We start from the raw sequence: 27,917 nt of genomic DNA on the forward strand, positions 1-27,917 counted from the left end.
ACATTGCTGTACTCTTAAAAAATAAATGCCAATAATTCTCTCAGTTGTGTTACAGTCCTACGTTTCAAATGACGTTGCAATCAAAACTATGTTGATGAATTACAGTACAGTCGATGGATGACGATGATGATGTGACTGCATAGCAAAGCACAGGAGTTGCAACGCCTCCATTTTTCTTGCTCAGGCACTTCAGGAGCCGTAATATTTTGATGCGTCAGAGGTGTGCATGGTTGGACCATTTTTAACCTGGACATTTCCGCACAGTATAGTTGTGGTCAAAGGATGGATTTACACTGCATGGTTGAATTAAACAGTTCCAATTTTTTGCTATTATGTGGCACAGTTTGAATATGATTGGTGGCAGCCCAAAGAGGGGAAAAAAAGGAAAAAACACTTTTAAAAGGCTTTTGTGATGATGCAAGAAAAAAAAAAATGTGACCGACACACACCAGGCAAGACTCAAGCTTGAATGGGCATGATTCAGGGTTAGCCTCGTGTCGCTAGCTTTGGCTAGCCCAACCGCCGCTAGATTCAAAGCAGCAGCAGCGATACCATGGAACGTAACAACAAGGGCAGATGTTGTGGCACTTGCCATAGTATTATGTCCAACAATACTGAGACAACACTGCGTACTAAAGATTACTTTATTCATCGTAGATGTTTTAGGACAACGCCACCAACTACAACACACTTTACGGCACTGTGTCATTACCTTCACAAACACTTCACTCGGAAGTTGGATATTAGATAAATTCCTGATGACCTCTCTAAGTGTTGGCAGAGTCTGAGAGTGTTGTCTGCCCGACCAGCACAAATAAACATTAAAGAACACATTAGATAACACTATATATAAATCTAAACTACAGCAAAATTGTAGGCCATTGATTATGGTCGGAATATGTTATTAGAGGTCCATCATTAAATATGGGGGGTTATTCAAGGTTAGCATAATTTAAACCAATGGGATAAAGAGTAAGTAATCACTGGGCAATGGAACACTATGTAATGTTTATTTTTTGTGATTATTATTTATGTAATGCAGACAGGCTCTCTCCATTTGTCACTACTCAGTGTTGGACACATTTATATATATGTGTTCCATGAATGTAAAGACAGCCATGTCGGATACGTGTCATTTGAATTGTACATGGAACTAGACCATCGGCTATGATTGCGTAGATTTTCTACAAGTACTCTGATAGGGTCTACCTCACCCGCAACCTTAATAAGCAAGGGAAGCAGTATGTTAAATTGGTTGATGGTTGGTTGGATGGAAAAGACTGTCAAAATAATACAGCCACGGCACCAGGATTTCTCCCCTCCCAGGGCTAAGGGGAGGCTTGACCGATATAAGGTCGGCCTGAGAATCACTTACTTGAGAGGTTCATGCATGCGCAAGTCAATACCCTGTGGCATTATGAGGAAAATGCTATGTTTTTAGCATTTAGCTTGCATTTTATAAATCGTTCGAACGTATTTTGCAAATCCGTTCGAACATGTAGTAGCTCTAACCTAACACGCAAATGACTAAAAGACTCACCAAACCCCTCCCTCCCCTCACAAACACACACGCGGTACAGCTGCAGCACAATCAACAGAACCGGAATTGTATTGGAACAGAATGGCTACTTGTGAACTTTTTAAAGGGAACATTTGTAGAATGTTTTGATTTTTCAATGATTATTTTTTATTATTATTTAAAAATCCACTATTCATTTCAACAATATGCAAAAAATATATACTCTATCATATAAACGTAATTATTTTTATATAATCGTAGGTGAAGTAATCTCTAATTATATTACATAGGGCGCGCTTCCCCTACAGGAGGCTGCCATGTTTCGCTGCCATCTTTGTGCTACGGATACTAGAAGGAGACAAAATTAGCTAACGTAGTTCCTAATCATCATGACTACTAGGGGTGTTACCGTACGCTAAATCACATTTCGGTTCGGTTCGTTTTTTTGGAAACTTCGGTTCGGTATATTTTCGGTACAAAAAAACAGATTTTTTAAATTTAGTTAATTTGAAGTAAATGGTACATTTTTTTTGAAAAAATACATAAAAGCAAACCATTCGGGTTATTTTCTAAGGAATTACAACAGAATAAAAAATACACTAACAATAGAGATCGCTTAATTTTGTAAATTAAGACACTAAAATCTTTAAATACTCAACAGCAACAGCCTATGACTATGACACGTCTAAGTATTCAAGTTAAAGACAAGTTGTTATTACAGTACATATATACACTTTTTGTGATGGAAAAAAATACATACAATAACAGTTCAATTATTTCTAACTTTATTAAAACTCTTTTTATAATGAAAAAAATACAGTAACGCTAAAAAGTCTTTATGAAATTGTACACACTTTTTAGGCATTGAAATTTTTGAATGTTGAACAGCATATTGTAATGAATTGGGTTATCTGTATTGTGGTCAGATTTTTGTGTTGCTGAGTTGTGATGTTTCCGAGGTTCATGAATGCATCGTACGGCAAGCGAGTGGAGCAGCGGAGAAAGAAGAGCGCGAGCAGTTGTACTTGGATTAATAAAAACGTGCTAATTAAACTACGTCTGACGGCAATATGGAAGACGCTACAATATGACAAATCTCGCTGTTTAAGTTTAACGTTTTTGCTCCCCGTCTAACAAACATTCACAGTCGGATGATTCCGTGCATGTTAGACGTCCGACAGTATCTGCAACATAGCCGCCGATCTCATGTAGCAATGTCTGCACACAACTTTGCGACTCCTCCACGTACCTTTCCCCATCTGCAATTTTAACAGGAAAGCCAGAATGTTCCCAAATAGGAGACGCAGTGTAACGGGGGGGACCTTCGAGCTCTGGCTCTTTTCTAGCTCTCTCTTTTGTGCCGGTACCCTCCTCTCCCGCATGCGACGGTCAGTAGCTCCCATGCGTAAACTCGCGCTAACAAGTGGCCCGAACCGAACATGCCATACCGAAACGTATTAATACACCCACGTGTACCGTTACACCCCTAATGACTACTGTATGTGTAATAAATACAATGCACTTACTTCATGACTTGTGGGAATACTAGAAGTCGTTTGTGATGACATTTTCCTTGCACCTTTACTGAAGAAACTTGGTAGGCTTGCGACGTGTGGTCTCTCGAAGGCACCGTAGTGCATGTGCTTCAAAATGCACCCGCTTCCTTCTTAGGTCGTTGCATTCTATTATTTCACCACTAGATGGCACTGAATTCTACACATTTGTCCTTTTAATGTTTTTAAACAAATGAATACATACAGTACATACATACAGACAGATTGCTGATGTGGCTATAGCACCCCTTGGCCCCGTGTAGCACCATGCATGAAAGAATCACATGTACTGTCGGCATTCAATCGGAATTGGCCACTTGGACCTCCGGTGTAAATCCCAATGCAAGTAAATCATAAGGAAAGCTTACGGCATTAAAGTGGAAAGTCAACGCAAACATTTCTTTTTCAAGAATATGTTCTATGCAAGCCCACTAGTTAAAACAGGGCATTCTGATTAATATTACGTTTGTGGAATAAGTGTTAATCCACTCGTTTTTAGCCATCTCTGGGGGTAACCATTTTGTCTTCTGGCAACTGAAAATGACATCACAACTGCTCACAACGACCAATCGCGGCTCAGATACAGAAAACAGGTCAGCAATGATTGCTCATTGTGAGCAGTTGTGATGTCATTTTTAGTCGACAAAAGACAAAATGGCCGCCCCCAGAGATGGCTAAAAACTAGTTCATTTTGCTGCTTAATTTATATTCCATCCATCTATCCATTATCGATACCGCTGATCCTCACAAGGGTCGCGGGGCGTGCTGGAGCCTATCCCAGCTGTCTTCGGGCAGTAGGCACTGGACACCCTGAATTGGTTGCCAGACAATCGCAGGGCACACAGAGACAAACATTCGCACTTACAATCACACCTAGGGGCAATTTAGAGTGTCCAATCGACCTACCGTGCATGTTTTTCGAATGTGGGAGGAAACCGGAGTACCCGGAGAAAACCCACGCAGGCACGGGGAGAACATGCAAACTCCACACAGGGAGGCCGGAGCCGGGATCGAACCCATGACCTCTGAACTGTGAAGCGGAAGTAACTTATATTCCACAAACATAAAATGAATCAGAATGCCGTGTTTCAACTAGTGGGACTGCTGGGAACATATTCTTGAAAAAAATGTTTGGATTGACCCTGCAATTTTTGTCATTTCCTGTCACATGTGGGTCCTGTGAGCACACTTCTTGTGATTGTCACCAAGCAGCAACTGCAGGAAGTAGCACCACAGTTTTATTTTATTTTTGTTCTCCTTCTTCATTGTAAAACGTAGATGATACAGAATTAGCACAGTTTTAAACATGCATGTGAGACAAGGAAAAAGGCTTACATCCGCCCGTTGTCTGCTGCCATCTGTCCTTCTAGCGGCTGCCCCTTCCCATCCCACCCGAGAGCGTTTCCCTGGCAACACTGAATAAACAATCGTTTTTAGATACTGTTAAGACACACTAATCGACCACAACTTTAGGTACACTTGCAAACTAACATCACCTCCTCTTTTGTAGCTTTATCGGGTAGGCAAATATATATATATATATATATATATATATATATACATATATATATATATATATATATATATATATATATATAATATAACATGTATGTACCTTACATAAATGGACAAAATGTATACCTTCATTGTGACAAGGTAGAAGTTGTTACATCATTCCATCCACCTATCCATGATGTACTGTTTGTCGCTTTCAGGTTCACAGGGGAGCTGCAACCTATCCCAGCTGATTTAGGGTGAGAGTGGGGGTACGCCCTGAGCTCATCACCAGTCAATCATGCTGTTAACACATAAGAGAGACAACACTTAACAGTAACATGCAGATCTGCCAGGCTGCAGCAAACCAAACATGCATGTTTCGGGGTTGTCGCAGGAAGCCAGAAAAAAAACATACAAGCACAAAGAATGAGTTAAGTTGAAACAAAAATGGCTGAACGCAGACTGGAATCCAAACAATGATAATCAGTGCTAGACTGAGCTGGCCCACATCTAACGGTGTAACCTTTACTAGAACTGGTCAGGTTACAAATTATACGACAGCGCCCCCTTGTGTCTCTCACAACAACAGCCTCCCTTAATGCTGTATTTTTACTCTATGGCTCAAATGACACGATTCCTTTCAAGCGGCACATTTCGGGTTTGTCATTGCCTTGAATGACCCTTACAATTCAAGGTTGGAGGACGATTTAGGCAGCAACATATTTGAATGATGTACCATCATTTTATAATTTTTTATTCTATTTTCGAGAAAAACAGACAATAAACCATCATAGAATTAGATTCGCCCAGCTCAAACATCAACACTAAATTTTAATGACATGTTTAATTTGTCATATGAAATCTTTAGTTGTGCTGGGCGCAGTACTGTTTCAGATCAGGTACCTAAAATCGTATTTCAAAAATAGTAATGAATAAATCCTTTACAGTTACAGGGGGAATTTGCAGTCTTAAAACTGCCTGCAATGTTTGAATATAATATGACATCACTAATGGCAACAAAAGAAGAAAGAAAAAGTGCGTTTAAAACGTATTTTCCCTGTTATGTTTGATACGTAAGTTGTTCATTAAGAGGGAGGGTTCTGGTCCATCATTTCGACTATGTAGTGGGCGTTTGTGCATGCGGATCGTTTGATGTCTTTCATATGGGATGCGTGTCACTTGAAATGGACATGGAAACACTTTGACCTGCAGAGCAAATCCAACCTAAATATGAAATTCTGTGCGGTTATAGATTAGACCCACTGATCACAGTCTGAGACCAAGCAAGGACAACTTGATTTCTCTCCCAAATGAAGCACCAGGATTTATTGCATCTGGGTCCCAGGCCATACATAGGCAGACAAACAAATATGGATCAGGGTGGTTGTCAAGAAATAGTGCTTATGTGCTGCGTTGAATGTCTCTTTAAATGTTCCTCGCTGCCTTTGTGTCTCCCTTGCAGATCATCTTAAAGTAAGCACCACAAAAGGGCCGGTGTGTGAAGGAGCTGCACTACAAAACCCCAAACTGCCCACCTGTAAATACTACCTTACCTCGCCAGTAGAGGTCCAGCAACCTGCATGCTAAGAGTGTAACACTTAACTGCACTTACTGCAGTGTCGGCTTAACACACAAAAACCATATAGAGTCTATGTATATTTTATGAAAAAGTGACTGTAAAAGTCAAAGATATTGATATTGTTTTGTCGTCCACACAGAATAGGCACTGGTCATTTAAACCCTTTCTTTCATATTTATTTGACTAATTTTCACACAATTTATTTACTTGTTTAGTAAAAAAAAAAAAAAAAAAAAAAATATGCTTGATTTGCACTATGATGAATGGTGCACTCTATTGTAGTGGGAGACAGGATGTCACAGAAAATTGAGAGTAGCCACACAGACACACTTTGAGGGCCTCAAGTGGCGTGAGTGTCGCTCTCCTCAGCATGGAATGTTGTGGCAGCTCAAAGGGGTCGCCGCCCATACTCCATCTGCCCTTGATGCCATATTGAAGTGTGTGTGACCTGCATCGTATCAACCCTAGAAGCACTTTGCCAAAGTCCAACCCGGAGAAGATTTTTTTTTTCTTTTTCTTTTTTTTTTTTTTACCATTTTCCAAAGCTGCTTGGAACACCACCAACAACACAACATTGATTTGTGGAGGTGCCGCCTTCTTAAAATGCATTCGGCTAGGGGGGGGGGGGGGGGGGGGCGAACGTTGGTCGGCCTAGGTGACCGGGTCAGTGTCAAGGGCTTGATGGTGTTCGGACATCCCAAGCCATGTGTGTATGCGCGTATGTGCGTGCGCATGAGAACGGATCGTCTGCCGGCAGACACGGGAGCTTGGTAGGGACAGCAACGGTGTGTTTTGAAGTGCTAAACAAAACGGTGCAATCGCAACGCTGAAGACTTGAACTCGGAGGGCTACACGCGTCTGACTGGACCACCGCCCGCAATTCTGTTTCATCTTAGAAAACTGTAGAAGTGCCTAAACATGCTCACCTGGATCATGGCCAGGTCGGCGTCACGTTTGGCGTGCGAAAGGAAAAAAAACATCAGTTTTCTACCAACTGTCCGTTGACATCACAAGTGTCTTTCTGGAACTCCAACTAGCTCTCATGATGTACCATCATTTCTTACCAGTAGTTTACAAGAGGAATATGAGAGAGGAAGGGGGAAAAACCTGTGTGTAATGTATATATGTAGTTTATATTCTGGTTATAGAATAGTATTTCAAGTTTGTGCAATGTGTGCTATTAAAGTATGTTTGGACCCCAGTCCACCTGCACTTCAAGCAAGTCAAGATCATGAAATGTTCTTGTGTTGTTGTTTTTTTTTAAACCAATCTGCATATATCATATTTTAAAATGTTTTTTTTAAAACATGATTTCATTTGTAATTGTTTTATCCAAAAACAAATGTACCGGTAATTTCATGGTGCTTGATGACCATTGACAATCCACAACCTTGGGTTTCATTCTCCTCAACTGTCTTCATGCATTGCGTTGTGTGCGTGCGTGTGTGTTTTATGTGTGATGGGGGCTTAAAAGGTTCTATTTTGCTGTAATTTATCTTATTTTCAACCTCTTGTTAATTATTATGTTGTAAACGCATTTGAAATGAATGTAACTTATTGAGCTCTGCCACGCCATGCATCGTTGGTGGTGTGGAAGTGGGAGCTTCCAAGCCCATCCACAGACTTCTGGAAGCTACTGGACCTATAAGGCCTTCTTGCTGAAAAGAGGGGGGAAAAGAACGGCGTTGCAGACGTGAGAGAGTAGAAATAGAGTTGCTTGTGTTGTTGGAGAACAAAAATGTGTATTGTATAGATTTTACCACAAAAAAAAGAGAAAAAAATATACAGATGTACTTTTCACTCTAGTGTGCTAGTATTTCATAACAATTAAGTTGTTGCTGTGGCAACCAAATGTTGCAGTTACTAAAGTTTGGTATTTTTGTAAAAGACATTGTTTAGTTTACTTTTTTTTCCCCTCTAGGATACTGTACACAAGGTAGATTGTAAAGAATATATTAACATTTCTTATTCTTCACTGAGATTGTAACAGTGAACTAATATTTTCACTAGAAAACAACGGCCGCTGTAGAGCTGTGACACTCACTAGACTGAATCATTATATGAATATATAAATATGTACACACAATTACAAAATATGTCAAGGAAATGTTGATGACTTAGCCTGACAAAGGACCTTCAGGCTCCACACTGATTTGTTTTATTCAGTGTAAGGCGAAAGTTAAGGATTGCACTTTTTACACTGATTAAACTGTTTTCCTGTCAACTACAAAAAAAGAGAGATTTGTGTGCAACAATCGACCATGTTGCATGGGGACATTCTGTTTTCAAGTGAATGTAGTTGAGGCAGTGGGGGGCAGTGTGTGCACTTGAGACGTCCTTGTTTTGTTACCCACAATACCCCTTGACATGTATTTTAAGCATGGACGGTGGATGGTACAAGATGGCCAACAGAAGAACTTTCTGAACTGTTGGTCCCCTGAGCAGACTCGGCGTATCCAAACTCATTGCCTTATCTCAAGTCCATTGCGCATATTTTTTTTTGTTTTGTTTTTTTGTAAACTGTTTGACGATGTGTTTTTTCTTGAACCCCTTCATACATTTCAAATAAAGGAATAATTACTGCTATATAAAGCCATGTTTATTGGGTGGAGGCCAAAGGGGCTGACACTAACAGAGTAAACAGTCGAGGATGTGTTGAACTTGTTGACCCTGCATAGCGAGATGTAATTCGCAGCTTTGGCCAACAGAGGGGGCCACACGGGAGACGGTAGGAGACTGTGTGCCATCCTTGCTGCTCTGTGCCCAACCAAACAGGACAAACGCACATCTACTGATTTTGCTGTAATCTTTTTTGGGGAGAAATGTATTCTCTATAGGCTACAAGTATTTTCTCTCACCCAATTCCATTGATCTTTGAGTATATTTTATATAAAACGGGAAACATGGTAATGATGGGCCAGTTATAATAATACACAAAAATATTATTCATAGGCACAATACTAAACGACGTAAGACGTAATTGAACAATATAGGGATGGTCGTTGGTTTACGACGATATAACCCATACAAACAAACTACGCTAATTGTAAAATCATAATTACGGTAGATATCTTAATGACCAACATTTATTGGCAACAATCAATTTAAAAGGGCTTTACGGCAGATCGCTCCTGGGTATTGCGTGACGACATTTTCTATCGTATATCGGGACCATCGAGGGCCCTCTGTCTGAGAGATGTTTCTAATATTTTGACCGCCACAATATGAGAAACTCTCGTCACGAATAGCACCCTTGGTGTTATGTGTTCCGTAAATAAACACATATATTTTCCTGAAAGTGTCAAGTAAAATTGAGGAGAAGCCTATTTTTACAGCTCTTGGGTGTACCTAATGATATGTCCGTTGATAGTCACCTCCCTTCTTTCATACTAGACATCCCGGAAACGTCCGCCTGATGCGCGGAATCCAAAGGCGTGGATTCCCTACACTTTTTTTTTGTCTTCTCGGGGACAAAAAAAAAAAAAAACATTTGCCTTTCCTTCCTGATCGTCGCTGAGCACGGAGAGGAGGGGTGGGTGTCGTTTTAGAATATTAGCAAGATGTGCAGCCGGCTTGCTTCTAATTATAGCCAGTCTTATTTCTGCCTATTGCATTATGGATGCCCGTGGAAGGGGGTTCCTTCCAGATAGCGTGGGACCGTCTCCGTCGAGGCTGAATGCAACATCTCCTCCGCCTGCACCGCATTCGTCGAGTCGTGGCCGCGGCGTGAGCGCACAACGCGAGGTCGGGATGTGCCTGATGTGAAAGTGGGGCGCGATGCGGGAGTACAAGGTGGTGGTGCTAGGCAGCGGCGGGGTGGGCAAGTCGGCCCTGACCGTGCAGTTCGTCACCGGAACGTTCATCGAGAAGTACGACCCGACCATCGAAGACTTCTACCGGAAGGAGATTGAGGTGGACTCGTCCCCGTCGGTGCTGGAGATCCTTGACACGGCCGGTACCGAGCAGTTCGCCTCCATGCGAGACCTTTATATCAGGAACGGCCAGGGCTTCATCTTGGTCTACAGTCTGGTCAACCAGCAGAGCTTTCAGGACATCAAACCCATGAGGGACCAGATTATCAGGGTCAAGAGGTGAGGTTGCAATTTGAAAGGTGTCTGTGTTTTAGATGGATGGATGGATGGATGGCTGGATGGATGGATAGATAGATAGATAGATAGATAGATAGATAGATAGATAGATCAGGCCTGCAGTACTATACTTGGATGGGAAACTTGAATAGAAAAAAATGCTGGGAAGATGAATGGATGCACACTATCTTTTGCATTGATGAGCGCAATGACATATTGTGTTAAAAAGCAGCTGCTGAGGCGTGCGGCTTTCCACTCGCATACATATGACTAACTTGGGAAGTGCTTCTGATCACTTAGTTCAGACCATTACTCAACAAATCCACTGAGATCATCCCACAACCCCACAGCTTAGTTGGGCCTTATCTTGGATAGCCCCTTTCATAACATGACAGGACTGTGAAAGGTCTCTTGGTGACATCATGTGACTGATGAGGCCTTGAAATGCTCACTGTGATCGGTACAGTTTGGGATGAAGAAGCACAATTACATTCATTAAATACACGTTACGTCCGTGTGAGGACAAGATTCAGAATATGCACATTTTTCCCTGGGTACTTTTGGCATGAATGTGCATTTTAATGCTTGCTATTTCACTGTAGCCTATTCTTTATTATTTCTTTTTTCTTTATTTGCAAAAGTCCAGGTCCATACAATCAACACAAGAAAAACAAACAGGGAAAAAACAGGATAAAAGAGAAAGGATAAAAAACTACATATTATGCCTCCTATATGTGTACCTACAGCATATGTGCCCTGAGATGGGGAAAAATGAAAGTTGTGATTACCAGATGTCTCTTAAAGATTATCCTAAATTATGATCCTGTGAAGTGAGGTGTGTTAAGAGTGACTTTTTTCTCTCCCCTCTGCTCGGAAAACAGTCCAGCCAACTGTTCAATCATAATCAACCCTGAGTTTGGCTGAGCGCAGGGGTGGAGCTACAGGGTGGCCAGGGGCCATCCCCTCTGCCACAAGTGTTTTTTTATATTAACTGCATATTTCAAGCATATATGTACAATTGTTCTGAATACAAAGTCTAAAATAATATATTTTAAGTAAAAAAAACATACAATTCTTAAGCTCGTATCTCACTGAGGGGCAAACGTTTGTGTTTGTGAAGGTTGCGAATGTTGTGTTCTTGTCAGGGTTCGCCGGGTTTGTTCAAGGTCGTAACGGTTGGCCACACATTTTCCAGATGTTCGCCAGACATTCGCCTCGGCTTTTTTTGAACATGTTAAAAATTTCCATGTGGCAAAAAAAAAAAAAAAAATTAAAACTGTTGGCGAACATGTGGAGAACCTTTGCAACCCTGACCAAACTCTGTTGTCAATGTGCACTTTTCTAACTGTTATAAACATTCACTCCTCAGTGGGACAGGAGCGTTACAGTCAAGATCAATCAAAATCGTTTCTTTCACATCATAGCAAGCAATCAACATGGCCCCAGGCGGCCAATAAGTAATTGTTTATCATACCATCCACAGTCATGGCTTCATGAAATAAAATGGACACATATTTTGCACACACACTCAAAATGCAAGCAGGAACAAACCTAAAGTAAGTAAAAAGCAATAGTGATCCCTCGCTACTTCGCGCTTCAACTTTCGCGCCCTCAGTGCATTGTGGATTTTTCAGAAGCATTCATAAATTAAAAATGAAACAACGCAGCCATATCGGCTATATTGTTATATTGCAGAAAGACGCATTGTTTCAAAGATATGAGTTGACTCGGAGACTTTGTACATACCCGCAGGCACTCATAAAAGGCGGTGACTGGTTCCCAGCGCGATATCGACCAACGAGAGCGCAAGTGGGTTTAATTTTTCCACACACTGTACTGTACGTGAGGTGACTGTGTGCGCATTATCGCAGCCTCTCGCTTAATCTCGTCCACTATTCAAATGTGCCATTGATTTAGTCAGAGTCAAGCCGGATACTTTCTCCTCCATATTTGTAAGGACGTGTTTGGTCTAATAAAGTTTTGTAAAAATCAGATAGAGTACAACTGCTGTGTTTATAATTCATGAGCGCAGGTCCCGACCGGCCAGCGACATGGGACTTTATTGATGTTGTTGTGCAAAGATAAAGTTAATGCATGATCCCCGACGGCCATACTTCTTCGTTTTTGAAATGAAGTAGGAGGAGAAGAAGAAGAAAAAGCAGGCGAAGAAGAATGAGGGAAGAAGAAGCTGCCGCTTTTACTTTCACTTTTCACGACGGCGACAAGCGTTTTAAAGTGCAGGATTGGATAAATTACACTATGGCATTCTAGTTAAGGTAAGTCAATTTTATGATAAAAATGAAAACTTCAACATAGTTTTTAGCGAACGTTCCGTCGTGCTCGTCAGCTGCCGCGGTTGTTCGAAGCTAAATTCTGATCACAGCCTGCAAGCTTGGTATTTATATTCTTCATTTAGCATTTTTATAGTTAAATTGATTGTTTAACAAGTATTTAGAAGTGTGGGAACCATGTTGGGGTTCGCAACAGCGTAACAATCCCCCAAAATAAAACTGTACAATAAATATCATATAAAATCATAATCATAAGTCCGACTTTGCGGGTTTCAGTTATCGCGGCGGGTTCTGTGCCCCCATTAACCGCGATGAATGAGGGATCACTGTATTTAGAATTGTGAAGAATGAAGAGACTTTTATGTCATTGTGCTGTGTGGATATGAGCCGTTGACATAGACTACACGGTTCGGTTCGATTCTTGGTTTTGTACTCATGGTTTATTTTATTGAATATTAAGAATGGCATAATTGTGGTTGTCTAAGGAAGATTAGACGACGAAGATGAGAAGATCTGAACTTCATACTATTCAGTTTCTCATTTTATTTGAATATACATGTGTCGGCATGTCCGCTGATAGTGTAGTGGTACACACGCCTGAGTTGTGTGCGGGCAGCGTGGGATCGATTCCCGCTCAGTGACAGTGTCCATGTGTGCCCTGCGACTGGCTGGCGACCAGTTCGGGGTGTAGTCTGCCTTCGCCCATTGACGGCTGGGATAGGCTCCAGCAACTCCCCGCGACCCTATATAGGATAAGCGGTTTGGAAGATGACATGACATGACATGTGTCGGCACAGCAGGATTGTGCTCAGTGAGAGAAATATTCAAGCCCACCTGCCAGGCCCAGCCATTAGCCACGTTCTGGCTCCGCCACTGGATGTCGTATTGCTTGCTTATTCAACTGGGGCTTCATTCTATCCCATTTCGTCAACATAGAGTTTTCTATGGCGCTCACACTTGTAACTGAGTGCATCTGCTCCACACCCTTGTCCTACCTGCCGCTACTTTGCCTTCTCTTCCGGGTTCTCCTGACCCCATCAGTGTCCACGTCACACACGTTGGTAACGGTGCACTCCGACTCTCATAAAAATAAACAAATAAATATATGAAAAAAAACACTCCACCTCTCATTTGTCGCGCAAAATGCCAGTCAAATTAAACACCAGAGCTGGGCACTTGACCCTTTTTTGCCGGTCCGGCCGCGACCCTTCACCCTTGACCTGGGTACCCTTCCGGCCGCGACCCCCCGCCCTTATTCATAAAAATTATTAAAATTAATTAAAATTCTTAAAATAAAATAACAAATTGAATAATAGGCAACCACAATTATGCCATTCTTAATATTCAATACAATTAAAGAAAACACAACGAAACACAAATTCAAAAATAATTTCATAATAATTTTCTAAAAATGTAAAAGTATATATTTTTTTCATGAATCTCAATGGGTGGGCAGTCTGTCAATCTGGGTGGGCCTGTGCACACCCAGGCCCACCATAGCTCTGCCCTTGCAATAGGAGCTCACAATTAAGGCTGAAATCATCATCATCTCATCATATCTTGTCAAATCTCAAATCAACATGTAGAGCATGAAGTGCAGTAACAATTTACTACAGTAACAAAGACAATCCAAACAATGACAGGCTACTACAACTACTGCAATTCAAATTATTTTCCAATTAAACAGCCACAGCATAAAATGAAAATAAAACAAGAAGTATATCAAAAATAGTCAGGAGATAACAATACTGTTACTACAATCAATTCAGTTGTAAACAAACGTGTCCACCGGAGCAGCACTATGCACTTCCAGAAGCAAGGAAAGCACTGATGAAACACTTGAGGTTATGTCAATCACAACTCAAGTCTTTCAGTTTTCTCCATAACAGCAACAGTAGCCACAAAGTTCACAGAAAGCTTTATCTGACTCGTCTTTCACTGGCTTCACCCACGGGCAGTGAGTTCCCAGACCTTGTTATAACTGCATTTCATTTTTCTTTGCAATTTTCTTTCTTGTCTTCTTACTTTCCTTAGAGTCCTCCATTTTCATTAATTCATCACAAATGTATGGAACGTGTCGCTAAAATGCTTGTTTTTGGTAGGCGTATCTTTAAAAACAACTATTGCCTGCCTGTGCGCCCAGCTATTGATTGACAGCATACCCCTGCCCTTCACAGTCCCGCACACAGACAGTCACACCCGCCCGAACACCATACCGCCACCCCACACATACACACAGCCCGAGACCCGCCCCCGTAATAGCCTCCACCGTGTGTTGTCTGCTCTCCTCACACCGGCGTTTAATAAAAAACACGATTTTAGACGCACATTTGAAAATCAAAAATCATTAAAATGCGGGACAGTCCCGCGCAAATTGGGACATATGGTCACCCTATGCGTGCTGCATGCTCTCCTCTTCTTTGTGTGGGAAACTGTATGTCATCGCAACATGTGACATAATGGACCGATCAGAGCAGCAACAATTCCTGATGTGTGCGTGGCATGTGTCGCAGACCTGTCGCCAACAGCACAATGCGTTGGTCATGTGAATCAATGCGGCAGTTGTCGCTCGCACCGAGGCAAGAGTAGAAAGAAGCCGAAAAAGAAGCCTTTCACAGAGTAGGCTGAGATGAAATTTGGCCGCCTCGCGACCAAGTCAAACGCATGAGGGCCGACTAAAATCCACTTCCGGCCATGCTTAGTCCAGCCATTTTTAAGAATTTGATAAGATAAGTTGATTGGACTCTCTAAATTGCCCCTAGGTGTGATTGTGAGTGCGTGTGTTTGTCTCGTTGTGCCCTGCGATTGGCTGGAAACCAATTCAGGGTGTCCCCTGCCTACTGCCCAAAGTCAGCTGGGATAAGCTCCAGAACTCTCCGCGACCCTTGTGAGGATAAGCGGTATCGATAATGGATGGATGGATAGCATAGTGTGTCGGCCATTTGATTGCGATATTGAAAAATGCTGTCGTAGGCTACTACCAAGCGAAGCCCCTCCCCTCTCCGCTGTGAGCGAATGAGCGGCTGCAGCATTCAAGATTTAAATTTCCCGTGGTCAAACGCAAGCGAATCAAGCGACTCGGAACGCTTCATCCGCGTTTGTTGTGAACGTAGCATAAGACCAGTAAGAACAAACTTGGCGATTTTTTGCTTGTCATGTGCGGGCCCCCACATGGTCCCATGATAATGATGAGAATGACTCGCGAGTGGAGCGCCGGAGTCTGCTTTTTCTGCAGAAAAACAATACTTTCCCGCTGGCGCGGAAGTTCCGACGAGCACCACATGTATTTTGCAGCTGACAAAGGGCTCAAATGGCCTGTCACAGACAGTTAACAAGGCGCCCCGTGCACGCTGTCTTCGCAGGGCGTCGACATCACGTTACAGAGCCTTGAGGTGATCATCCTCCCCGCTGATCCACATTTGTGCTGAGCTAGCCAACATGCGGTGAAGTTGCATGAACCCACTCACCAGAACCTAATGGAATTGAGTTGGGTTTGAAGCCAAAAAGACATCAGGCGTCCATTAGAGAGTCGTGTAAACTGGAATGCGGGGCTTTTATGTGGGAAAGAATGTGTGCTGCAGACCTCGCTCTCACACGAGCCTGCATGCTGTTCCATGCCACAGAGTGCGAGCTAGCATACGCCACCTGGTGACGTCCAGCTCCAGAGTTTTTTACACAATCGTATCATCTCGCTGCATGTGCTGAGTCGGCTGCTTCAAAGTCGTCCTTTCACGCTGGACTGATGCTGTGTCAAATAGCAGGATGGGAGCGGGAACAGGGTGGAGACCAAAACGATGCATCTCAGGGGGCTCTCTGGTGCGGCCTCAAAGCACAATTTCGACCTCAGGCTTTTAGCATTGGCCAGCAGCAAAAATGCAAGTCATTAAAGCAGCCAGCTGGTAGGAGAGCAAGCAATGGAGGGTCACCAGTTAAGTGTTTGTGTTGACGATGTGTCTGCAGCACAAACATATTACTCGTATTAACTGATGACCTCTAATGAAAAAAATACGCCTCCGATTTTGCTCACGACAGTGGTAACAGGGTTAAAATTGGCACATCAGGTCTGCTGCACTGGCCCAATTGCTCTCTTTTTATCGCTGTAATGCTGAGTAGCACAGACAGACAGATTTGTTGAGCACTTCTTCAAGACTTCACACAACTGCAGAAGTCATGTGATTTGTTTGTGTATTTTGTGTGTAGCACATAGCACACACAGGCTACAGCACTGCATCTGGTGCTAATTAGCGGCAGATGCAGACTGCGTCATTGAAGGCCTTCGTGCTGGATTGCTTGCTGCTGCTATGGGGCATGTAAAATCGCTATTTAGCACAGCAGGTAGTTTTAATAAGGCTCTGTGTGCCCCGAGGATACAAACGTCCCAACTTTTTTTTGCGAGTTATAAACATTGCTTCTCTTTGTGTAGGTTCCCGGCACAGCAACCCTCAGCGGTAATTAGCTACAACTGAAGTTTAACTCTGCGTCTTTTAAAGACAGTGCAGCATATTTGCAGCTTTATAGCCACAGAAACAACAAACATGAACACTGGTAGGCTATAGGCTCCCACAAATGTGAGCTGCAGAGAAATCTGCATCTCAAGTATAAACTTGTCAAATATTGAACACGCTTTACATTGAATTGTTTGTTAGCCACACTGAAACTCCACTTTTAGCACACAGCACAATTGAAATCCTCAAATTGTCATGTAGTTTAGCTCGAATGAGACAAGAAGTGGATAATGCCATGAAAAATCAATAACTGCTGGTGAGGGCACGAGAACGCGAGAATATATGATAGAACTCAGAAGTATCAGAATTAATCACTATATCAATAACTAATTGATTATCAAATCAAGTAACAACTATTTTAATGATCAATGTTTAGTGCCATGGTTCAACTTAAAATTGTACATATCCTCCGATGTCAGCCTCTCAACATGTTCTCTGATTTATGTAGCCCTTTGTGAAAGCAAATTGATGATCTTTAGGCAAGTAAAAACAGTGCTTTAAGTGGGGGGGGAGTGCCCTTAATCGACTTTGGCCAGGTAAATTAAGCGGTGGGTAACAGCAAATCATTAAGTTAGTTAATTGATGGATAGACAAATGAATAGATGTATAGATAGATGCATGGGTGGATGGATGGATGGATGGATGGATGAATGGATGGATCAATAGATAGATAGATAGATAGATAGATAGATAGATAGATAGTAAAAAGTCACGGTACGCTAGAGGCTAAAATTGAGAAGTGCTGTGTACCGGCCCACTTAAAGCACTGAATAGGATGTTTGCAAACATCTGCTTTTATTTTGAAAAACCCTGACTGAACTCAATCCCTCTTGTGTGATATTGCGTAATTGTTGTTTAGTTGTTGTTTTTCAATCACTAAACCAATGAACAACAATAATAGGATAATAAACAGCAATTGGGAGAAAAATGTTTTTGTAGTACACTAAATAAAATTTGTTATGATTTTTTTATTAATATATAGAATAATCTATTATCCAAATATTTGACACTGTCAGCCCTATCAGAATTAAATGACATGGCATTCACATTCAAAGCAGTAAAACATCCTTTGGGATCAAAGTAAGGAAAGGCCCTATTGTTTTGCATGTCTTGAAGGTAGGGCTGTTCGATTTTGCCTAACAAGAAAATCCCGATTATTTTCTCTCAAACACGATTTTACAATTACGATTTCTTTGTAAAATAAAAATAATGAAAAATGAAGCATTTTGAATGTCTTTTATCCATCCATCCATTATCGATACCACTTATCCTCACAAAGGTCGCGGGGTGTGCTGGAGCCTATCCCAGCTGTCTTCGGGCAGTAGGCGGGGAACACCCTGAATTGGTAGCCGGCCAATCGCAGGGCACACACATACAAACATCCGCACTCACAATCACACCTAGGGGCAATTTAGAGAGTCAAATCAACTTACCAGGCATGTTTTTGGAATGTGGGAGGAAACTGGAGTACCCGGAGAAAACCCACGCAGGCACGGGGAGAACATGCAAGCTCCACACAGGGAGACCGGAGCCAGGATCGAACCCACGACCTCTGAACTGTGAGGCGGACGTGCTAACCAGTCGACCACGGTGCCGCCCTGAATGTCTTTTATTTAAACTTAATTTGTCTTTCTTTGAACTCAAAATGCCAGTCAATTTAACTTAATACACTGAACAATCCATTGGGATTAACAGCATTTTACTTACACAATAGATTTCAGATCTGTTGTTAATTAAACCAATAATGAAAGAAGAAAGTGCATATACCACCTGAAACGAAATCATCAACATGAGCGAAGGTAGACAGTCAAGTCTGTAAACCAAACAGTCTGTCAGCAAGTCATTTTGCCAACCAGCTATATAGTGACTAGCCTTTCACCTTCCTCCCTGGTCTTACTTAAACATAAATCAATGATTAGGGCAAAATTGTCACCCCAATAATACATTGCACTGTCATACGGATGCATAGTCCGACCGGCTGGACCGGAGGTCCGTCGTAGAGGAGAAAAAAAGTGACACCTTTCAGACTTTGAGTAACTTGCTCACGGGTTGTATTGTACATACGGGGCACACACTACACTACAGATCTATATTTGCCCGATTTATTAACTAAACACTCACTTGCCTGAGAAAATAGCAGAATCGCCGGTAGCAAAATCGAACAGCCCTACTTTCACCATAAGAAAAATGACAAGAACAGTTTGCAACCTCCAGATAAGCAAACAGTTAGCCTAGCTTCTCGTGTTGCTTCTTCACCTTAGCCTAGCTTCTTTGTGTTTCTTCTTCTGCACATACTTTCCTTCTTTATATTTTTCAGCAGTCTGGATGCCCTTTGGCACAATACTGCCTGTTACAGGTCGGTTTTAGTAAATGTCATCCTGTGTGGTGTGCTGTGGTGGTCAAATAGAGTAGAACTTACTGTTCTTAAGCACACGTGTCAAATTTTGGGGGTGTTAAAATGTGGCTGGTGTTAAAAAACAGCGTACCCTACTTCAAACTCTCGATGTCTTACAGTGGTAACGTGTTTTACAATTAAATTAATTAGTTCAAAAGAATCCTGAGGTGCATCGCCTTCACTTCATGTCTCTCATTCAGAAAACACAAAGTGGCTAAAGAGGATGAAAGTGGTACTTACTACAGTATATATTTGTGGAAGTGGGTACAGTTTGGCCAATTAATCGCTGACCTGCCAGTGCATTTCTACTAGGACAACAGGAACATTCCAATTAAATGCCACTTGGCTATTGGAACCCTATACTACAAAGTAGACAACTATCCCCTGCGAGGCAAAACAGTGCCAGCATACAGTCGACCGGCATGGCAACAAACAAACGAAGCGAGCTCTCCACCCGCTCCACCACGGAGAAGCCGGCACTCCCTGTGTCTTTGTAGATATATTTAGAGTTTCTCCTGTGAGACTGTCAGCTTGCATTTGCCCACGTGGCTCTCTCCTTGTTCACACCCTCGCTGCCCACACAGGTGGGACGACAAGCTTGTCCATGCCACTCGTCCTTCCTTTCTGAAGGATGCGCCTTCCCTCCGGCATTTCACAAAAGCAGAGGCCATGAGGTCGGTAATCCACGTACGGCACTAATGGTGGACATTACATGCAGAAGAGTGTCAGTCGGACAACCACATGAAAAAAAATATATAAAGAATTGGTAATGATGGATTTCTTAAAGGAGTCACTGAGATGGTGTGAAACAATGAATGGTTGGTTGGCCTCTTTGTGCTCCCTATGATTGGCTGGCGACCACCAGTCAATCCTCCCATGCCCCCCCCCCTCAAACCGAGTGATTTCAAGTGGAAATTAAGTGTGGTGTAGTTCTTCATTAGTTTTGTGTTTTGACATAAAAGCGTCAGAGAACTTTATTAAGAAACCTGAGAACTGTTTTCAATTTTGGTTGAAAAAAAGAGGCATAATATGTGTCTTTGTTAAGGTTTGTTCATATTCCATGATGTGACACTGTATCTGTCGCAGTAGGAGTTTTCCGTTATTCAATAACCTGTTATCCATGACTCGCTCCGGCCTGTTCTCCTCCTATCGATGGCCCAGGGGAACGGTACCTCGCACGCTTAGACGAGAGACACGTGTATTGCACAATAGCAATGCTTGTTAGATGCCATTAGATGCAGCACTTGCATGCCAAGCATTGTTCCAAAGAGGTAGTCTCGTGTCGTGACAGTTCCCTAATGATATTAGACACCCACGGAGGGCTGGCAGCCTCCTTGGGAAGCTGCAGGAGCTGCATTTGTCGCTTTCCTCTTGCTTCAGTGTGCATCGTTCTTGTGCTTTCAGCAACTGACAATACGTAGGCTGACACTCACTGCATCACTGAGTTTTCCTCGGAGGCATCGGGAAGTTCCTGTTATAGTGCTAGTCCAAAAGAGAGAAGGCTGCAGATATTACATATGGCTTTGTCTTTTCTCTCCAGGTACCAGCAGGTGCCGGTGGTGCTGGTGGGAAACAAGGTGGACCTGGAGGACGAAAGGGAGGTGTCGCCCAGCGAGGGCCAAGCACTGGCAGAAGACTGGGGCTGCCCCTTCATGGAGACCTCTGCCAAGAGCAAGACAATGGTGGACGAGCTTTTCACTGAGATTGTGCGGCAGATGGATTTTTGCCCACTGCCGGACCGCAGAGAGGCGTGCTGCCCCGCCTGCAGCGTGCAGTAGCGGCCCATCGGCCTGCCGGAGGGGCGCAGTACTGATGGATCCCAAAACGCGAACAGAGGCAAATAAATTCACGTTGTTAGATTGAAGTTGCTGGGGAGTCAAGGAAAAATCTTGCTATTGCCATCCCTTATTTCCTTGTCAGGCATGCACTTTGGCTGAGAGGCATGCTGGGAAATGTAGGAAAGCACCCAGCGAAGCAGACAAATGAGATGAAATCAAATCCCTTGGACACGGGGTGGATTTTCCTTTGAACTCCCACATCCATCAACCCCGTCCTGGTAAACAGCCAATTTCAGGGGCTTTCCCAAAGGCGGCTCAGTGCCAAAACCACCTTAAAAGCCATCAACAAAGAGGATTGGAGCCCTAAATCAATTTGGGAAGCCAAGAAAAAGACAGCAGCAAATATACAGTATCCGTCCTGTTTCTCTTTTGCACTCGTGTTGACGGTGCAAAGACCAAACGGCAGATTTCTACACAGATGTCAAGCAGCACCACTGTGAAGGTGTCACCCCAGAGGTCGGTCCAGCAGGTGGCCCGCCTAACTATGAATGAATGATTAGATGAATGAATGTCGAAGAATAAAAAGCTGCACCTTTTGAGGAAATTCCCTCGGAATATCCCAAATGTCGCAAACATGGATGATGTGTGCATGAAGTCATACTCTCACGCTGACCTCGAGTGCAATTTCACCCAAAGAGACAATGTCAATCAATCATTGTTAAAATGTGCAGACACTTGACAGATGATACAAATGCCTTGTATGCCGAACATGATAGTGATCGTGTATCTTGAATTGCATCAGTTAGTGGCTTTCATCAACACTTGTTTTCGACCAAAATAAAGGAAATCTTTATGCACCAATGAATCGAGCCGGTTTGTGTTCCTTTGCTGACTGTGTGGAGTTTCATCCCACATTCCAAAAACATGAATCCGCCTCATAGTTAGTAAAAGCAAGATTATCGGGTGAGTCTAAAATGTTGTCCACAGTGATTATCCTGCGATGTGGTCTGTTGAGAGTAATTTTCCTCAGCGTTCTTCTCACAATACAGTCGCAGTCAACAATCATAAATGTAAACGCTGTTCAATATGTCTGATAACGAACCCGTATGCGTGTGGTCAGCACCAAGTTCGGCCAAGCCACCGACTCCATGATTGTGACAAGAAACAGAATGATAGCCAATTAGGGAGCAATCTGAAGCTCGCAGATGCAAAAGGAGGAGCAACTGGATCAGCTGTGTTGTTTCTTCTACAACTAGCGGTACTCTTTCTTCTTTGTATTTGACAACCTCCTGTTTGCACGATGGTACCGTGTTGCTTTCTCACAAATCAATCACGGCACCATGACATGCTTGATTGTCAGATGGGCCGAATCTCATTTCTTTATATGCAACATCCTCAGTCCTAAATCCTCGGTCCTCAGTTTACACGTGAGCTCCCCCAAGCAGTGATGCCGTCAAGGCGACGAGGGGAACAACAGGAAGGACAAATGTTTGGAGGGTGAGGATCCAAGATGGCGGAGTGAGTGGACGCTTTTTGGCAGCCTCTGCTAAAACATGTGACACGCATTCCTGCACATAATTTCATTTGTGCATACTTGGAATTTGCTAAATGTTATCATTTATATCGTTAAATGACAGAAAATTAAACGACAATGTGAAACAAAAGGCAATGTTTCTTTTCTGTTAGGAGAAAAAGAGCAATTTTACTATTTTACAAGAAACACTGTGGACACTGGCAAAAAATTTTGGAAACAACAATGGGGGGACGCTATGCTCTTCAGTCATGGTACACACTCAGCTGGACTAATGATCATGTTTAACATGTTTTCTGGCAATGTAATTAACCTCAAAGGTGATATTAATGGACATTCGTTAATGGTCGTGATTGAATGGGACAGGGTTAATTATATTTTGCTAAGTTACAACAAAAGGATACAGAACAAACAATATTATCAGTTTTTGAGTGGGCTGCTGAAAAGTTGGAAAGTAACTTATAACACTGATGAAGTCGTAGTGGGTCGAGATTTTAACGTGGTCCAAAATTTCAGGTTGGTTCGACTTCCTACAAGAGGACAATGCCACAACTATGAGGAAATTTTTGTTGATTTTAAATCTAAGGAGATCTTAAATGATTTTTGGAGAATGAAAAGTATCCAGCGGCACAGTGCAGAGGTCGCGGGTTTGATCCCGGCTCCGGCCTCCCTGTGCAGAGTTTGCATGTTCTCCCCTTGCCTGCGTGGGTTTTCTCCGGGTACTCCGGTTTCTTCTCACATTCCAAAAACATGCATGGTAAGTTGATTGGACTGTCCAAATTGCCCCTAGGTGTGATTGTGAGTGCGGATGTTTGTCTGTGTGTGCCCTGCGATTGGCTGGCTACCAATTCAGGGTGTCCCCCGCCTACTGCCCGAAGACAGCTGGGATAGGCTCCAGCACGCCCGCGACCCTTGTGAGGAAAAGCGGTATCGATAATGGATGGATGGAAAAATATCCATTTACAAAATAGATGTGGTATAACTCTGCCAATAAACAACAGAATTAGCAATGGAGGAACAATCCAAATTATATGACCTGCAAAACCAATTAGATGATTTATATTTGGAAAATATTTAAAGGGGAAGTCAACCCAAATTTTTTTTCAAAAGTATGTTCTATGCAGGCCCAGTACAGGAAGTCCTCAAATTACGACGTACGCGACCTACGACATTTCGACTTTATAAACACATGCCTCCTCCGCCATTTTGTCCCCAGCACCATAGTGACTACATTTACATGCAGTCAATATTCGGGTTAAGGTCAAACTTCCGATTTCTAAAACATTCTGAATATCCCGTTTTCTTGAATGAGCGGACAGAGTTGCTCAGGCATTTGAATGACCCACTGTGACGCAGGGCGTCGTTACTCAAATGGACATCATTTCCGTGTGTTATGTACAACTGTCAATAAAACACTTGATATTCATGTCACTCACCACAGGAATGAAGTAGCCAGTTTCCTCCTCACTCCAAAAGTGTGCTTTTGTGCTGCGTCTCTGATCTTATTTACCTCTGCTTGTGTATTTGCGGTGCTTGCGTGCCAAACACCGCACGTCCGCTTTCAAGCACTTCCTGTACTACAAAAACCAGCATTCCTTGCAGTTAAGTATGCGCAGAGTGTCTCGATTGTGTCTGTGCACTGGCAGTATCTTTGCCTTTTCCGCCGTCTCCTTCTTCTTCATCCACCTCTCAGCGGTTAATGCTAAGTATAGCATCTTATGTTCTTATTTTAATGCATTTTCGTTATTTTTATACCAAGCATTTTGATGTAAATTTCGACTTTAATGGTGAAATTTAGGAACGGAACTCATTCGTAAATTGAGGGTTTCCTGTCGTTAAAACAAGGCACTCTGATTAATATTGTGTTTGTGAAATATAAATTAAGCAGCAAAATCTAACCTAATCTAATCCAACCATGGGTGGCCATTTTGTCATTTCTATCAACTGAAAATTACATCACAATTGCTCAGGGCTCAGGTGACGACCAATCATGGCTCAGCTTCCGAAAGCATGTTAGCTGTGATTGGTCGTTGCCTGAGCCCTGAGCAACTTTGATTTTCAGTCGACAGAAGTGACAAAAGGGCCGCCCCCAGTGATGGCTAAAAACAGGTGGATTTTGCTGCTTAAAGGAAAATCAACCCAAACATATTTTTTTCAAGAATATGTCCCTAGCAGGGCGGCACGGTGGTCGACTGGTTAGCACGTCCGCCTCACAGTTCAGAGGTCGTGGGTTCGATCCCGGCTCCGGCCTCCCTGTGTGGAGTTTGCATGTTCTCCCCGTGCCTGCGTGGGTTTCCTCCGGGTACTCCGGTTTCCTCCCACATTCCAAAAACATGCATGGTAAGTTGATTGGACTGTCTAAATTGCCCCTAGGTGTGATTGTGAGTGCGAATGTCTGTCTCTGTGTGCCCTGCGATTGGCTGGCAACCAATTCAGGGTGTCCCCCGCCTACTGCCCAAAGACAGCTGGGATAGGCTCCAGCACGCCCCGCGACCCTTGTGAGGAGAAGCGGTATGGATAATGAATGAATGAATGAATGTCCCTAGCAGGCCCGCTAGTTTAAACACGGCATCCTGATTAATATTCCATTTGTAGAATATGAGTTAAGCAGCAAAATCCACCCGTTTTCAGCCATCTCAAGGGGCGGCCATTTTGTCATTTCTGTCGATAGAAAATGACATCACAACTACTCAGGCTCAGGTAACGACCAATCACAGCTCAGCTTCAGAAAACAGGTCAACCATGATTGGTCATTACCTAAGCCCTGAGCAGTTGTGATGTCACAAAATGGCCGCCCCTAGAGATGGCTAAAAATGGGTGGATTAACTCTTATTCCACAAACGCAATATTTATCAGAATGCCTTGTTTCAACTAGTGGTCTTGCATAGAATATATTCTTGAAAAAAAGGTTTGGGTTGACTTCCCACTTTAAGTCACATTCCACAGATGCAACATTTATCACAATGCCTTGTTTGAATTTAGCATAGAACATATTCTTGAAAAAAAAATGTTTGGGTTGACTTCTCTTTAAATCATATTCCACAAACGCAATATTAATCACAATGCATTGTTTCAACTCAGCATAGAACATATTCTTGGAAAAAAAAGTTTGGGTTGACTTCCACTTTAAGGGGCATTTATGTGCTCTAGTGCTCGCTGATTCGAGGAAGGTGAAAAAATCGCCTATTACTTTAATCTGGAAAAACAAAGACAAACCGAAAAGAAACTTCAGGAATTGCTAATTATTAATATTGTCTTTTATAATCAAAAGCAAGCCAATGAGGAAAAAAGAACCAACATTTTCATGGGAGGCTTTTCATCTGAATGTTTCAGTTGAGGAAATTGATCATTTCATGCAACATATGGAGGATGACCTTGGAATAGAAGAACTGGATTTGGCGATTAAACGACGATGAAAGGGAGATCTCCAGGGATTGATGGTTTAGCTTTGGAGTTCCATCTTTTCTTTTTATAGAGATCAGAGTGATGCTTTGCAATGTTCTTGCGGAATGTATTTCAGCGGTACACCGGTCTCCTACTATGAAACAGGGAATTATCACATTAATCCCAAAATCCGACAAAGACAAACTTGTACTTCAAAATTGAAGACCAATAACTGTTATATAATGACTACAAATAATTGTTAGTGCATGTTGACTCTAATAGATTATATATGGGTATGCGTAGAAGCATACATAACCACACAATTTGTTACAGTGAATATTTTTAAACTGACAGTTGTGTAGCCGACTGTTTGTCGGTTTTTGTCAAGGCTTTTGATACCATTGAACATTATATTTTGTTAGAGACGCTTGACTTTTTGGGTGTTGGGTTTATTTTTTGTAATATTGTAAAAATGTTTTACACTGACTTTAACAGCTCTGTTTCTCTGAACCCTGGCGTGATTATTACATTTACAGTGTTAAAAATGATATTCGCCAGGGAGGCCCAGTTTCTCCTAAGCTTTTTATTCTGGCAACACAATTATTAACATTGCTTATTAAAAATTTTGAGGATATTCAAAGGATTACCATTTTTGACAAAGAATTTAAGATATGTCAATTTGCACATATTTTTAAAGGCTAGATCAATGGTGGCTAAAACTCTCAATACTATCTCAAGCTTTTCTAAAGCACCCGGGGTATCTCTTAGAGTGTAACTCTAACGGCCCATTTCGAGAACGATATTGCAAAATGTGATATATTTCTGGTTTGTCTAGTCTAGTACTATGTATTTGCCAAAATAATCCCCCTAGTTAATTCTGGCGCGTGTCTGATACGTGGATGATACATGGGTGATACATCAGATCCCTTATCAATGGATAATGGATCAATGGATCAATGGATCCCATTGAAACCATCACCGGCAGACGCTTCCCTTGCACACACAAACAACGTGGTTTTAACAGTGGTAATCTAGTATATGTTAATACTGCTCATTCGTACCACCATGAGCGCACGTCCAGCACAATAATTAATCTGGCCGTGCTGAACGTGCGCTCCCTTTTAAACAAAACTTTTATCATAAACGACCTGATTTTAGACAATAATTTACATGGTATACTTTTGTCTGAGACATGGCTTGGTACAGATGCTCCAGTTGCTCTCAACGAGGCTTGCCCACCGAATTTTAACTTTTTATTTTCTACAAGGGATGGCAAAAGAGGAGGCGGGACTGCATCAATTTTTATTAATACTCTTTTATCAAAGGAGATCATTTTTAGCAGCTATTTATCGTTTGAACACCATGCCTTTGTTTTTAGCAGTCCCCCTATTCTCTGCATTACCGTCTATAGACCTCCCCATCATTCCACTTCTTTTATTACAGAATTTTCAGAATTCTTATCCATTTTATATTCCAGTTATAACAGGATATTAATAACTGGCGATTTTAATATACACATGGACAACATCTCGGACCCACTATCCAGAGATTTTTCAAACCTTTTAAACTGCTTGGATTTTAAACAGCACGTCTTGCAACCAACTCACAACAGAGGACACACCCTGGATTTGGTTATAACCTATGGCTTGTCTGCTGGTGTGTCCTCTGTTGTTGACTTGGCAGTGTCAGACCACTACTGTGTCTATTTTAACATCGCCAGTTTTAACCATCTAGCAGTCCCGGTCAGAACAGTGAAGAAACGCTACCTATCTTCTGAGGTGGCAGCAAATTTTATCG

The 27,917-nt window shown here is 42.3% G+C and overlaps 2 protein-coding genes across 2 annotated transcripts in view; both read left to right on the forward strand.

Moving 5' to 3' along the window:
* LOC147152549 (muscleblind-like protein 2a) overlaps positions 1–6,387 on the forward strand; it is a 62,597-nt gene extending 56,210 nt beyond the window's left edge. Inside the window, 2 exon segments of the mRNA XM_086048427.1 lie at positions 6,032–6,135; positions 6,138–6,387. Coding sequence (XP_085904553.1) covers positions 6,032–6,135; positions 6,138–6,164 — 131 coding nt within the window. The 3' untranslated portion in view covers positions 6,165–6,387.
* Positions 6,388–9,552: 3,165 nt separating this feature from the next.
* Positions 9,553–22,070, forward strand: LOC147152550 (ras-related protein Rap-2a-like). The gene is made up of 2 exons (XM_086048440.1): positions 9,553–10,239; positions 20,968–22,070. Exons 1-2 carry the CDS (start codon positions 9,926–9,928, stop codon positions 21,203–21,205), a joined length of 552 nt encoding a protein of 183 aa, XP_085904566.1. The 5' UTR covers positions 9,553–9,925; the 3' UTR covers positions 21,206–22,070.
* The last annotated feature ends 5,847 nt before the right edge of the window (positions 22,071–27,917 follow it).

Source organism: Filicampus tigris, chromosome 1, assembly GCF_054856515.1.
Source record: "Filicampus tigris isolate MCC_2025a chromosome 1, RoL_Ftig_1.0, whole genome shotgun sequence".
Taxonomy (NCBI): Eukaryota; Metazoa; Chordata; class Actinopteri; order Syngnathiformes; family Syngnathidae; genus Filicampus; species Filicampus tigris.

Excerpts from the sequence above, each read along its gene's own strand:
- LOC147152550 (XM_086048440.1), top strand. The coding sequence starts at position 9,926 with ATGCGGGAGTACAAGGTGGTGGTGCTAGGCAGCGGCGGGGTGGGCAAG. Across the intron at positions 10,240-20,967 it reads CAGATTATCAGGGTCAAGAG|GTACCAGCAGGTGCCGGTGG; the intron begins GTGAGGTTGCAA and ends TTTTCTCTCCAG.